This window comes from Canis aureus, chromosome 12 (genome assembly GCF_053574225.1).
Source record: "Canis aureus isolate CA01 chromosome 12, VMU_Caureus_v.1.0, whole genome shotgun sequence".
NCBI classification, from domain to species: Eukaryota; Metazoa; Chordata; class Mammalia; order Carnivora; family Canidae; genus Canis; species Canis aureus.
The window spans coordinates 9,343,134-9,357,931 of NC_135622.1; the positions used below are offsets into that span (position 1 = coordinate 9,343,134).

The 14,798-nt window shown below is 36.9% G+C and overlaps 1 protein-coding gene across 4 annotated transcripts in view; it reads left to right on the top strand.

The window, feature by feature from the left end:
* Window positions 1-14,798, top strand: part of SPAG17 (sperm associated antigen 17) — a 219,259-nt gene that overhangs the window by 99,096 nt on the left and 105,365 nt on the right. For all 4 annotated transcript variants that reach the window (XM_077842670.1, XM_077842669.1, XM_077842673.1 and 1 more), the window contains 4 exons: window positions 1,934-1,995; window positions 2,573-2,686; window positions 9,251-9,405; window positions 13,624-13,799. In XM_077842670.1, the coding sequence (XP_077698796.1) occupies window positions 1,934-1,995; window positions 2,573-2,686; window positions 9,251-9,405; window positions 13,624-13,799 (507 nt within the window). The remainder of the gene's footprint in view (window positions 1-1,933; window positions 1,996-2,572; window positions 2,687-9,250; window positions 9,406-13,623; window positions 13,800-14,798) is intronic.

Consider the following 14,798-nt stretch of genomic DNA (forward strand, 5'->3'; position numbering starts at 1 on the left):
GTTCCTGAATGTGAAGGACCGAATATTTGTGCTTTTCTTAACCAAACACTGGATTTCCATCTGAGACTGTTTTTGAAGTTGACAGGGTCTATTGGATATTTATGAAAAACCTGAGAGTTGATAACCGTGAGGCTATAGGTTTAGATGTGCCCTTTATGCTTGTTGGGTGTTTTTTTAATAAAGTAACTGCTTTGCAGAGGGATCTTGTTATCTCTAAAGTAAAACAGATTAGGAAAGCTGTTTTTCAAAGGGATGAGAAAGCATCCATTTCCAGATGTGTCAAAAAACTACTGAATCACACTGTCAAAGGATTATGTGGTTGAAGGCAGAATCAGAAAGAAAGAAAAAAATGATTTTTACCCTACTATTAAATAAAGAGTTTAGATTGGTTTTAGAATGTCCTTTCCTTTGACAAAATAACTAATGCGCAATTTTTTAGAACATATTTTCTGAACTGGAGACTTTTTCTGCTGGATCCTTAGACACAGGAGGGAATATCAAATCTCCCGGAAATCTGGCAGACCACAGAATAGAATAATTTTTATTCCACAGATTTCATATCAGTTGCTTCAAGGACACATGGGACATCATGGTCTATTTAGAGTTATAGTTGGCTTGAGTTTTCTCTTGAGTAGATGTATTTATATAAATACTGAACTGGATTGACTTTATAGTTTTCCTCTAAATCAAAATGGAACATTCACGCCGTCACCTTCACCAGCCCCAGGCAAGATGAAACTAGTAGCGAAAATGCAAGCAGCTATGCTCTCAAAAGAAAGAAAAATATTGGCCTATCCTTGGCAGACACAATTAACTACACCCTCTAGAAATGCATATACGGTTCTCTTTGCCACAGAATGAAGTTGAATCTTATGCTTACCCTAAAATCAGCCTTTGTCTTGAATTTCTTCCACAGTTCCTCTCTCTCTCTTTCTCTCTCTCTTCTCTCGCGTGCGCTTGCACTTTACATGCAATTCCAGTTTCGTTATATGATGTAGATTTTCCTCATTCAATCAAAACAAAACATAACGAGCCCTTACCACATGCCTGGTGCTCAGGATACAGTTATGGAAAGCAAGGTCGGGTTCTTATACTCCAGGAAGTCACATTGAGATGGAGAGAGACATAAACAAATAAATATCATCAGGCACTAGTAAATGAGCTGATTAAAAATAAAACAGGGTAAAAGGCAGAAAGGCCCTTAAGAAGGTGATGTTTAAGCAATGACAAGAATGAAGTCAGTGTTTGAACCAAGTGATTATCTGAAAACAAAGCATGTCAGAAAGAAAGGCCAATGTAAAAACTTTAAGATACAGCAAGCAAGCTTGTGAGTCTAGAGAAGAACGAGCAAAGGAGAATGGAAGAGTTGTGTTTGGAGAGTGAAGGTGGAACCATTTTATATTTGACTATGTAGGAATTAATTTGCTGCTGCTCTAAGGGAGATAAAAGGCCAGGTTGGCTCAGTTGTTCAGTAGCATCACAAACATAGTACCACAAGATTCATCACCCACTCCGTTTCTTTGGCCAAACTTGGAATATGAGATGCAGTTTATCCATTTCTAAGTGAGAGTTTCAGAATCACAAGAGCTATAGTTTAATCAGTGAGTATTTGCAACCCGTAAAGGCAAAGGTACATTTTTAGAAGTGAGGGAGATAGTCTGACAGCAGAGTATCTGCTATGATTTAGGAATGTATCATAAGGGGGCTGAGTTCTTTTCAAAGGGTTTAGTTATACTAAACCCTAACTCTTCTAGGTAGACAGTGATTTAGAATTATTGACACAAACACCTTTTTGGAGGCATGAAACATGCCTTTCAGGAATTACCTTTTCAGCACAGAAACATAGATCATATGGGCAGCAAAAAGGCGCAGCACTGACAAAGGCAAGAACAAAGCCCAAACAGAACTGGATGTTGGTGTCTTTGATTTACAGAACAGACCAGGAACAATGAGATCAAAGATGAAGGACTCACAAAGGCTGATCCTCTTGAAAAGGTAAGGAATTGTTTTCCTAAAAGTGTAGATACAAGTAAGATGATCTGAAAAAAACTGTGACCCAGAGTGAGAAACACACACACACACACACACACACACAAGGAGATGCTCAGCAGCAGGAGGAGGGGGATTGCTCAGACATCCCCACACCAGCTCCAACTGGAGAGAAAGGAGTTAATTTCACTAGCGGCTTAAGAAAAACTTCCAAGCTCCATGCTCCTCTCTAGACAGTGTAGTGTGGCTTGGCAACCTCACAAACACCTGCTGACCATACAGCCATGTAGAACTAATGCTGTCTTGAAGTGAGTTCAGAAAACCTGCCTATAATTGCTAACAGGACTCAGAAGAGTATAACCTAACAATAAAAATATTTAGATTATGTTGCCCATAAAAAAAAAACACTCAAAGGCATACTCTTTCTGGCAGCAGTTCTCCTAAAATGTTGCCATATGGATTTATACATATGCAGATTTCCCCAATTAGATGGAGTGCATGCTGGTTAGTTGATGGAGTCCAAGAGGGCTCCATTTGGACTTGAACAAATTAAAGCTGAAATTGCACTCCTATGATTTTTTAGAAACCCAAGAAGATGACTCTGGAAGCCGAATTAGAGGACATAAAGAAAACTCAACAACGCAGTCTAATGGACTGGAGTTTCACTGAACATTTTAAACCGAAAGTTCTGCTTCAGGTATTAATGGACCATGAGTCTCTAGGAGACGGTTGGACAGGTCTGGGGAGTCATGCTATGATTTAGAACAGTTCACTTCTAGGTCACTCTTTCAGATCTCGTTCTGATCAATATTCCCATTTACTTCAGCTATAAAAGGAATTTATTCCCAGATTGAACTATGCATGCCCAGGGAATCTACAAAATAGTTTAAAATATATCTTCTAAGGAGACATTTTTATAAAATCTTCTAAGAAAAAAAGAAAGGCACACAACTGCTGCACGTATTTTCCAAGAACAGAAGTCAGGCATTATAGGAAAACAGCTTCCCCCCCCCCCCCATATTGCCTATCTGGTCTATAAGTTTTCACTACATTTCAAAGTATTTTCCTTTTTAAAAATATTTTTTTTCTTTATTTGAGAGAGCGATCAGGGGGAGGGGCAGCGGGGAGGGAGAGAGAGACTCTCAAGCAGACTCCAACTGAGCATGGAGCGGGAGGACCCTGAGATCGTCACCTGAGCCAAAGCCAAGAGTTGGAGGACTCAACTGACTGAGCCACCCAGGTGACCCTCTAAGTATTTTCTGATGCAGTTAACAGGACAATGGAACTTGCAATAACTAGTATTTACTGAACACTTACCATACGGTAGCAATGACTTGTAAGTATTGTTTGCTCATTTAATCCTTACAAAAATCTTATAAAATAGTAATTGTAAATAGTGGGAAATTGAGACAACTTGACCAGTAGTACCTTTTGCCCAAGGGTCACATGGCTGACGAGTGAGAGAAGCAGGATATGAACCCAAGAAATCTGGCCCCAGAACTTGTCCTCTTAACCATTATGTAAAATCACAAGTAACCCTATACTTTCTATGTTTTATGCAAAAACCTATACTAATTTTTGTTTTATCTTTCTAATTTTAACTTTACCAATATGTTTTACATCCACACATTTTTAAAGCCAGAAAATTCTGTACAGAATCTTATGAAAAATAGTAGCTCTCCCCCACTCCATGCCTAAATTCCCAAAGGGAAAAATCCTCAAGTTATTTATTTACCTATTTATGGTGTTACTTAACTCATTAATCTCTAATAACAAGTCACATTTTGTTTAGTTTTAGTTTTGGCTGGGCATCATCATCAATTGATTCCCTCTTTGAGAAATTCCCATGCAACATGTGCACACCCACATACATACACACCCACACAAGTACATACTCACTCACACACACCAACATGCCCACTAGCACTTCTTGCCATCCACTAGCACTGTTAACCATATCATCATTTTTGATTAGATCAATATTCAATATTTATTTCATTTATATATATGTTATTCAGATGAATATGAATATGCTATTCATATTCATGGCTGGACTATGTGAATACTCTGTGATTAGATTTCCTTTCTTGATACTATTTTTGTTTTCCTTGGAGTTTGTTTTCTCATTTTTTTCATTGGTGTAGCTTACTATGCATTTATCGTTACTCATCCGCAAACTCTACCGAAGAGTAAAATCTCCTTTGAATACATTCAAAGCTAATAGGCATTGTATCAGTTTTACCATCTAAGGCAACTCTCTCACATATGCTCTGAACTCCCGCTAGCCCTCCAGGCCTGCTTCGCAGCTGTGGGTCTGGGAGCTTCCTTTATTGGCATCCTGGTCACACCCTTGGCCTCTCTTTCAGAAACCAAATACTCTGGCTTATGAATCCGACGTCATCTTCTTTCTTGGGTTACTTGTAGGGGAATACCTCCTGTAGTTTCTTCCTGACCTAAAATAGATGGCAGGTAAATTTTGGGAGCATTGAACATTTGAAAACATCTTATTTCTACCCTTACATTTGAGTGACAGTTTGGCTTTATATAAAATGCTAAGTTAGAAAACATTTTCCCTGAAAATTTTGAGGCCATTCCTCAGTAGTGGTCCAGCTTCTTGGATTCTTCTTGAGAAAACAAGCAACAAAAAAACAAGCAAACAAAAAATGAAATTCTAATTCCTGATCAGTTGAGTCTGTTTTTTTTTTTTTTTTCTTCTTCTTCTTCTCTCTGGAAGATTTTAAGATCTTCTCTTTGTTCCAGTGTTCTTGGTTTCCTGTCGATGATGCCTTGATGTCATTCTATTTCCAAGTATCATATTGGCAAGCCCAGTACAATCCAGAAACTCCTGTCTTTATATTCTGGAATTATCTACAGTCATTTTTCTAATAGTCTGCTTCTTTCCATCTTTTCTATTATTTCTCCAGGGGGGAAAAAATGCAAATCTCTCATCTGAAAGATATAATTTACTTGTCGGGGTTTTGGGACCTGAGTGGTCTGGGGAAAAGGCAGTTAGGCTCCTTGCCATTCATCCTCTAGCTCTGCATCCTTCAATATGGTAACCACTAGGCACATGTAGCTTCTGAGTACTTGAAATGTAGTTGGTCCAAATTGAGATGTTCTGTGAGTTTGACATACTATATATATATACCAAATTTCAAAGACTTAATATGAAAAAAGCAGATATATCTCATTAACAATTTTTATATTGATTACATATTGAAATGATCATATTTTTGACACATTGGGTTAAGTAAAATATATTTTTAAAATGAATTTTACCTGTTTCTTTTTACTTTTAAAGTGTGGCTACTGGGGGATCCCTGGGTGGCACAGCGGTTTAGCACCTGCCTTTGGCCCAGGGCACGATCCTGGAGACCCGGGATCGAATCCCACATGGGCTCCCGGTGCATGGAGCCTGCTTCTCCCTCTGCCTATGTCTCTGCCTCTCTCTCTCTCTGTGACTATCATAAATAAATAAAAATTTTTAAAAAAAGTGTGGCTACTATACAATTTGGAATTACATGGTGGGTCACCTTATATTTCCTGGACATCCATTTAACTTTTAGGCAATTTCCATTTTTTCTGTAGTACACCTCTCCCTTGGCAGTGCCTAGGATTCCTTTTCTCAGAATCCACTGGGTCATTCCATAAGCTAATAATCCTCCCTTTGTCTGCTAAGGGGGCAGATAGGCAGGCAGCTCCTTGCTTGAGAGCTTCTTCGGGCCCGAACAGCTTCTTAAAAATATTTTAATCTTCCTATTTGCAATACCACTTTCACCCCATTCTCAGAAGTACCTCGTCCTGCCATTTCTTGAGCTTTTCTGTACTTCTTGCACACAAGTACGGTTACTTCTGATCTCTTATTAAATTAATCTTAGAACTTGATTTTCTGTGTCTGCTGTCAGCCACCCCTTGTCCTTCTGCTTTTCAGCTTCTAAATTGTGTTGCCTTTGTCTCCTGTCCTCTGACCTTTATTTCATGATATTAAAACCCAATAATTTCACCATTCTTTTAGTGAGGTGTCGAGAAGTACATATGTTTAACTTTTCATCTCTAACTGGACATTCATTTCAGGCTTTTTTTTTTTTTTTTTGATTTGGCTCTGTCCTCACCACTCCATGAAGCTGCATGATAACCACCCTGCCAAATCTAATGGACAATTATCTTTCTTCATCTCCCTGGACCTTTTAACAGCATCACAGAGTTTCTCACTTCACTGTGAAACACTCCTCACTCTAGTTTCCAACATGCCATACTGTATTTCTCCTCGGTGCTCTGTTTGGAATTTTGTTGACTTAATGTTTAAATATTGAAATGCCTGGAGTCTCAGCCCTGAACCATCTTCTCTCTATTGTAAACATTCTTGTGATGATTTCATGTATATATACATATATATACATATATATATGATCTTTGCTAATGACTCCTAAAATTTTATCCTCCAAATAATTTCTCTCTCAAGTTCCACACTGGAACACCTAATTCCAAATTCCACTTGAATTTCTGACCTGCATCTCAATTTCATTGTCCCAAATGAGGCTCGTAATTTTCCCATCTACGCATGTTTCTCTCCTCATCCATCTCGGAAGATATCACCTTCAAGCCAAAAGGCTAAGAATCATCCTTCATCTCTGCTTTTCCTGTCTCCTGCGTGTCTGATCCATCATCGAGTTTTGATGCCATCAAAGTTCCTCACCATCTCCAGCCTTGCTACACCAGTCCAGCCACAGGATCTGTTGTTCTACCCTGTTGTTGTTCTACCACAGGATCTTCCTAATCATCAACCTACTTCTGCTCCTGTCCAATTTGTTCTATGAATCAGATACTCCATCCAATTTCATCTTCTCAGGATATGTCCCTGAGTCCAGGATGAGCTATAAAAATCTTAATCAGATTTTAAAGGAAAATCTATCTGGTTCACTTTTGTTTTCCTAAATTCTACACAGTACCTGGCACATAGTAGGTGCTTATTTTTTTAAGTGAAGTATAACATACAGTGTTATATTAGTTTCAGGTGTAAAATATAATGATTCAACTATTCTATACATTACTCAGTGCTAATCACAGTAAGCTTACTCTTAATCCCCTTCACCTCTTTCACCCATCCCCTCTGGGCAACCACCAGTTTGTTCTCTGTATTTAAGAATCTGATTTTTTGGGCAGCGCAGGTGGCTCAGCAGTTTAGCGCTGCCTTCGGCCCAGGGCGTGATCCTGGAGACCTGGGATTGAGTCCCATGTTGGGCTCCCTGCATGGAGCCTGCTTCTCCCTCTGCCTGTGTCTCTGCCTCTCTCTCTCTCTCTGTGTCTCTCATGAATAAATAAATAAAATCTTTTTTTTAATCTGATTTTTTGTCTCTTTTTTTCTTTGTTCGTTTGTTTTGCTTAATTCCACATATGAGTGAAATCATATGATATCTGTCTTTCTCTGACTGCCTTATTTTACTTAGCATGATACTCCCTAGATTCATCCATGTTGTTACAAATGGCAAGAGTTTTTTTTTATGTCTGAGTAATATTTAGTTGTATATATACACACAATAAGTATATATATTTAATTGTATACATATAGTATACATTATACATTGTGTATATATATTTTTAATTATGTATATATATTATATATGTTATATCATATGCCATATCATATATATGTGCCACATTTTCTTTATCCATTCATCCATGGTTGAATACTTGGGTTGCCACCATATCTTGGCTATTATGAATAACACTGTAATAAGTATGTGTTTATTTTTTTATTTAATTAGTTTATGGTACCAGCAATATTAATAGAGAATAATAGGTAAAAGCCAAGTAGTAAAAAAAAGGTGAAAAAAGATACATGAAAACCTGTCAAGCATTGATTAAGAGCAACTATAGCTCTGAGAAACTTAGTGCTATAAATTCTAGCAGCTAAAGTAAATAGAAAAACAAATTTTGCAGAGCTCTCTAATGGAAAGAAGGATACATGTTCATCGGAAATGAGCATATTTGGTTTGGGGGTTTAAAGTCTTTTTTTTTTAAATAATAAATTTATTTTTTATTGGTGTTCAATTTGCCAACATACAGAATAACACCCAGTGCTCATCCCGTCAAGTGACCCCCTCAGTGCTCATCACCCCTTCACCACCACCACCCCCCCGCCCGCCCTCCTCCCCTTCCACCACCCCGGGGGTTTAAAGTCTTAAAGGAATTTGCCTTTCCAAAAAGAAAGGTAATGAATAGTACCCTATGTAACAAAATCAAACAAACAAAATTAATGCAAAAATATTCACTACATGTGTGTTTCTGGTATTACTTCTCAGGGAACAGATGTAATAGTTTAAATGCCACTCTATAAAGACTCTCATACAGGGGAGTAGATTGGGGAAGTAAACACATTATTTTGGTAATACTACCAGTGTAAAATTGGAAGCAAAAGTAAAACAGTTCTTTCCTAACATAATATGCAATTCCATGCTGTCAGATCACCCAAACAGTAGAGAACTGAAAATTCCTACGTAAGATTGATGTTAAAACAAAAACAAAAACAACCCACAGCTATCTAATTTATTACCCTGTGAACATGTTTCCTTATGTTGATTAGCAGTGAAATGGAAGCAGGATACAAGTGTGCCTGCCCTCTCTACCCCTCTGTTGGTAGCTGCAATTCCAAGTCATGCTGAGGGTGGAATGTTTTGGGAAAGGCCAGGGTTAGAAGGCATGTGGAAACAGTATTATGAGAAAGACTACTCACCTCATTCCTCTATACTACAGCATGGTGTAGTAGAAAGCACTCTTCAGAGTGTGAAATGGTGACACTTAGACTGGCATTAAGCCCTGACCCTGGAACCTATGAACTCTGTTGTTAGGCAAATCTCTCATCCTCTCTCAGCTCCAATTTACACTGAAAAATGAGGATTTTAGTATTTTGAAGTGGGAAAAATAATTGTACCTATTTATCTGGGGATTTTAAAATGAAATGATCTATATGAAGGCATGCAAAATGTTAAATAGCTGCTTGACTTAATTATTATCTCCCAGCCTTAATAAATTAAAAACACTTGAGCAGATGCCTGTATGCCTGGAAACTAGTATCTGTTTTTCTATAAGAGTTGCTGAATTCAGCTCCAAAAAAATCTACCACTTACATTCTCACCAGTGAGACTAACAGTGTGGAAATAAAAAGAGGGTCTCCTGCTAAGCTGAGATATGCCCTAGCAGGAGAGCCTTCTCCTGGGGGGGGGGGGGAGGCGGGAACACAATGCAAATATTTTGATTTTAGGTTCTGCAAGAAGCCAGTCAGCAATACAGGTGGATTGATTCTTATTACCATACCCAGGACAACTCTCTACTTTTAGTCTTTCATAATCCAATGAATACACAACGTCTGCATTGTGAACATTGGAACATTGCTCTTCACTCCAACGTTGGATTCAGGTAACCAACTCAGACAGTTTAGTTAATAGCTATCTTAGTTTAGTTAGCTCGTTGGTTACTTAGCTACTTAGCCTAAGCAAGGTAGTTCAAGTCAAAAAAAAAAAAAAAAAAAACCTTCAATTGGCTTATTGAACCCTGCTGTGCTTAAATTAAAGTCCCTACAAATAAATCAAGAATGCAGGAGTAAGAATCATGGGGCTGAGAAAGTGAACACACACACAGACCACAAACACACACATAATTACATAACCTAGGAAGTATAACTAGAAAACAACTCTAAAGAGTTCTGATTAGAATATAATACATCATTGGCTCTCCTGACTCTCAGCTTTGTGTTTGTAGATCTTAGTATTTCTCAGCCTCTAAAATTGTGTGAGCCAATTCTGCATAATAAATATTTTTTTCTTTCTCTCTCTACACATCTTATTGGTTCTATTTCTCTGGAGAACCCTGACTAATATTCCTTACAAATTTTTATGAGAGTTATACAGCCAAAGAAGCTTGCAGCATGTACTAAGCAATGTGTGATCATACTTTATTGGAAAATGCTATAAAATGTAAGCTGATTTTGAAAACATGATCACTAATTATATTTTTGTTACTTAAGAATGCTAGCCAGGATCTCAGAGTTCTGGGATAGAGGCTCATGTCTGGTTGTCTGCTCACCGGGGAGTCTGCTTCTTCCTCTCCCTTTCAAATGAATAAATAAAATCTTAAAAAAAAAAAAAAAAAGAATCCTAAAAACAAAACAAACAAACAACAACAACAAAAAAAAACCCCTTCAATTTAGTTTATCCAGTTGAACATCTGAGGTGTACCAGGCACTGTAATAAGCATCAAAGCTATACTGCTCTGATGACAGGCATCATTCCTGGATCAGTTAAGTCTAGTGAGGATATTATTGCCTTATAGTTGATTTGTTTGGGCTCTAATACAACTACCTCTGAAATATTTCAAGTAGGAACTATAAAACATGACATGCTGCATGCTGATTTGGGATAACTCCACTTAATTTGAGGAAGACTCAAAAGTAGGGCAACTGAGTGACATATCAACACAGCAGCTCAGCAAATAGATGTCTAGGAATCAGTGATTTTTTTTCTTCCAAGCTCCTTCATTATTTCTTCATAATCTTAAAGTTTTGTTCTCTCTTCTCATTAATGATGAGAATACCTCATTATTTTTTTCACTGCTGGTTGATGTATAACCAGTATTGATTATTTTATACAGCTTTGTTTTATTTTAAAAGGATACAGAAAGATACAGAGAATGGATGTACAGAATAACTGGGGAAACAGGTCGTATGCTAATCCTTTGCTCAATATACAGAAGCTTACATCATATAGTACATTATTTTGGGAAGGTTAGGAACACTTTACATGGAAAACCATTTAGAGATAGAGCTACTCACCTGCCTAGGGGCTGGATGACCAGGCCCAGTGAGAGATGATAGTGTGAAAGGATGAGGAACAGATTATCTACAACTTCTGCAGTTCTTCTAAGGTTTATCTTCTATTCAGAATTTCTATTTCTTCTTCAATTACTTTTGGTAATTTACATTGTTCTACAACCTCGTGCATGACATTTGGATTTTAGATGTCTATTAGAATAAAATTGAAACATATTTTTGTGATGAATGTCCATTCCTGAGAGAGATAAATTAAGGTCTGTCTTTATTATTATAATTTTGGCTATTTCTTCTGTTAGTTTTTCATGTGTACTGTGTCTATATGTGTGTATATTTAAACTTATTTTTGAATCTGTATTTTTAGAAGTATCCTTTTTAACGCATTGTAAGTTTTACCAACATGATAAAACGTCTTGTTCCCTTTAATGCCCTGGACCTTGAATTTCACCAGCTTTGATATTAGTATTTTGGAACAGTATCTTTTATATAAAAATTTACTGATATAACTTTCTCAGTCATTTTTCAGGTCAACTAGGAATTGCACCTACAGTGGTTAAACTTATTAATAAGGAATTCTTTTTCTTCTCTAGTGAGAAATTTGGAATTGAACAGCATCTCAGGGATAGTACAGCTACTCACCAAAGTCATCAAGAATCTGGACTTTTTCTGGCTTCCTAGTCAGCCATCTGCCATTCTTTTATTTTTCTGCATCATTTTGATTTGTGAATCTTAAGCAGGCCCTACACTCAGCACAGAGCCAACTGAGGGGAGGGGTGGAAGAATGGGGGGTAGTAGGCTCAATCTCATTTCCCTGAGATCATGACCTGAGCTGAAATCAAGAGTTAGACACTTAACTGACTGAGCCACCCAGGCGTCCCAAAAACTTTGTATTTTAAAGAATTAATCTGTTCACTTCTATCTTTATCAGTAATGTCTTTGGCCTCATTCTTAACCATTTAATAAGTATATTTCTACTTTAAGATTAATCTCTTTTCTTCCTTTTGTTAGATTGAATTTTTAGTTCATTCTTACTGTGTGATGTTTTTAAAGTTATACATTCTATTTATATCCTTCTAGAAGTTGTCCTTTTAAATCACATATTTAAACATTTTGTATCGTAATTGGGGTTAATGAGTACTAATATCATTTCACAGAAAATGTTAAAATTTTTAACATTTTACTTACTCCCAACCAATCACCTACCTCCCATTTTGAAAGTGTCTAGAAATTTTATTTCCAATTATTAAGTAATATTTTTAATAACAAACAAGTAACACATTTATTTTACATTTAATTACAAATTGTACTGTTTTTTTCCTCAGCCCTTTTATTTATATCCCATGTTGTCTTCTTTCTTGGATTTATTTTTTCAATGCAGCTGGAGTACATTTGTGAGTAATTCTTTCAGAAAGTATCTGTGGTTGGCGAATTCCTGAATCCTTGCATGCTGAAATATTTCTATTTTGTCATCTCATTTGAATACTGATTTGGCTGTGTTCCCTCATCATGAAAAAAATAGCAAGAACTCTAGGTTTTGTTTGAAAGGCAGATTCATGAAAGGTTCCAAACTGGAGAGAGACATAATCTAAAGAATAAAAAGAATCTCTCTAGTGGCTCTGTGGAAAATAGACTACAGCAGGTCCAGGGTAGGGACACGGAGACCAGTTGGGAGGCCACAGTAGCCATCCTAGCAAAGGGTAATGGTGGCTTAGACCAAGAAGATAGCAGTGAAGCAAAGGGGAAGTGATTAGATTTTGAGTATATTTTAAATGTGTTTTAAAAAATCATTTGGATCTCCCAACTGATTGGAAAAGGAGTGGGAGAAAATAAGGATGCCTTCAGGGTCTTTGGGCTGATCAACTAGGAGTATAGACTTGCCAACAACTAAGATACCAAAAGGCCTCACAGGGCAGTTTGGAGAGGAAGATTAATTAGTTTGGGAACAGGTTGAGTCTGAGATGTCCTTTCCCTTCCCAATGAAGATACCGCGTACCCATAACTCATAGACTATAGTTTTCAGTTTATTTCTTTAAAAGGGATCAAGAATGAAAGAAAATTGTGAAACAACCTGCGTATAGAATCCCTCCAGCTTTATTTTTCAAGCCTTAGACCTCACTTTCACACAATTTGACAGTAACTAATCTTGATTGTCAAATCTAAATATTTCAACTTATTTCCTCAGAAACAACTCTCTGGGGACATTCAGATGCTGTAAGTATACATAAGATTTCATTAAAAATAAGTACAATCATCAGACTAAATAGTATGAATGGATTTGGGAACAAACATGACTGACTCACAGTGAGCAAACTACTCGCTGGTGTGAGCATAAGTGCACAAGCAGTATAAGGCACAGTATTTAGGGTGTATTTGCAGGCCAGTAAGTTTTACAGCAAGACTGGAGCATTTCAATTAATCCAGTGAGTCAGTTAGCTGTCATTAATTAAGAGAGTTTCTATTATGCTATAAAATCACTCTAAAAAGGGATTGTATCGTATTACTCTCCAGCTAAGTGTTGAGAGTATCAAACTTTTTAATCCTTGACTGGAGTGGAAACATCTCGTTTTAAAATTGTCTTTAACTATGAACAAAGTTGGGCACTTTTCACATGCTCACTGGGTATTTGTATTTGAAAACTTTGTACAAATTACATCTAGGATCTATCTGAATCTATTACATTTGTTACATGGGCAATTTAGGATCAGTTCATCTTTGAAAAGTTCATTTGCACAGTTGGTATCTTAAGTATTGATTGATTTTAATTAATAGTAACTCAATTGTCATTTGCTCTTTTTCAAACTTTATTTTAGGAATTATTTGGAACTTGTGGCAAAATCCATTCAAGATTGGATCATAAAAGAAGAAGCCATATATCAGGAATCTAAAATGGCTGAGGAAATTAATAGGACAAAGGCTGAGCTGGAATTGAAATCTGCTGGTGGCAAAATCACTTCTGGCAAAATCAATGCTGTTAAAGAATCTAAAAGTAAGTAACTGGATGAACTTGCATGTAAAGTCCAAAGACATCCTCCTATTTGTTAATGTAACCAAGACTGAATACTTCAGTATTAAAAGGGGTTGCCTACAAATTTCTGAGACACTTTGCCTTCTCTAAAAAATAGAAGAGCTGAGTTCCAAATATGATGAGATTGATGATAAGATAATGGAATATTTGTCCTATATTGATGCCACTTTCCACCAGATTTGGAAGATTTGCTCTGTCCTGCAGATCAAATGTGATGTTAGGGGAATGCCAGATGTCTTTATTTTGGTAAGGTAGATAAGTTCAGCTATCTAAGATTTGTTGCCAATATGAGGCAATTCAGAGTCAGCATGTCTCCATTTGAATACTTTTAGATTCGAAAAGTGAAATTAAAACAAGACCTTTCTTAGAAGAGCAAGCAGAGAGTCCCAAGACTACCTGGAGGGTAGGAATCTAAAAATAAAGGAAAATGAATTATTCGGAGCTTGTGACAGGCACTTGACAGGATGTAGGATATTACCTATGTTTATTTTTGTTAATTTCCATGGCTTTGATGCTGTTGGGGAAGGGAAAAAGGGTGAAAAAAAGAGGAAGGATACTTGATAAAGAAGTAAAGCAATGAGATAAGTTCTCTGGAAAATAGAGAAAGCTCACTAGGTTCGTGCAAAGGGGAAGGTTTCCATGTTAATAATATTATTTCTGATAGCAGAAGTTGAGAATGATTTCTCATAAAGAAGCAAAGGTATTTATTTTCCAAAGATTTTGCAACTTCTGTCAATCACCAAAGGAATTAGTGCTTGGCTTAATTCCAAAATAAAAACTAGCCACGTTGGTAATGAATTAGTTACCATCCACTAAAATGGTTATAATAATCAACCTATTAGCTTGGCCTTCATCCTGATGGGGGCACAAAAGGACAGCACTAAAAACCTGGAACGACGGACAAGACTATATAAAAAGGATGTAGGGCCACCCTTTCACAATAACATCTAGGGCCATTAC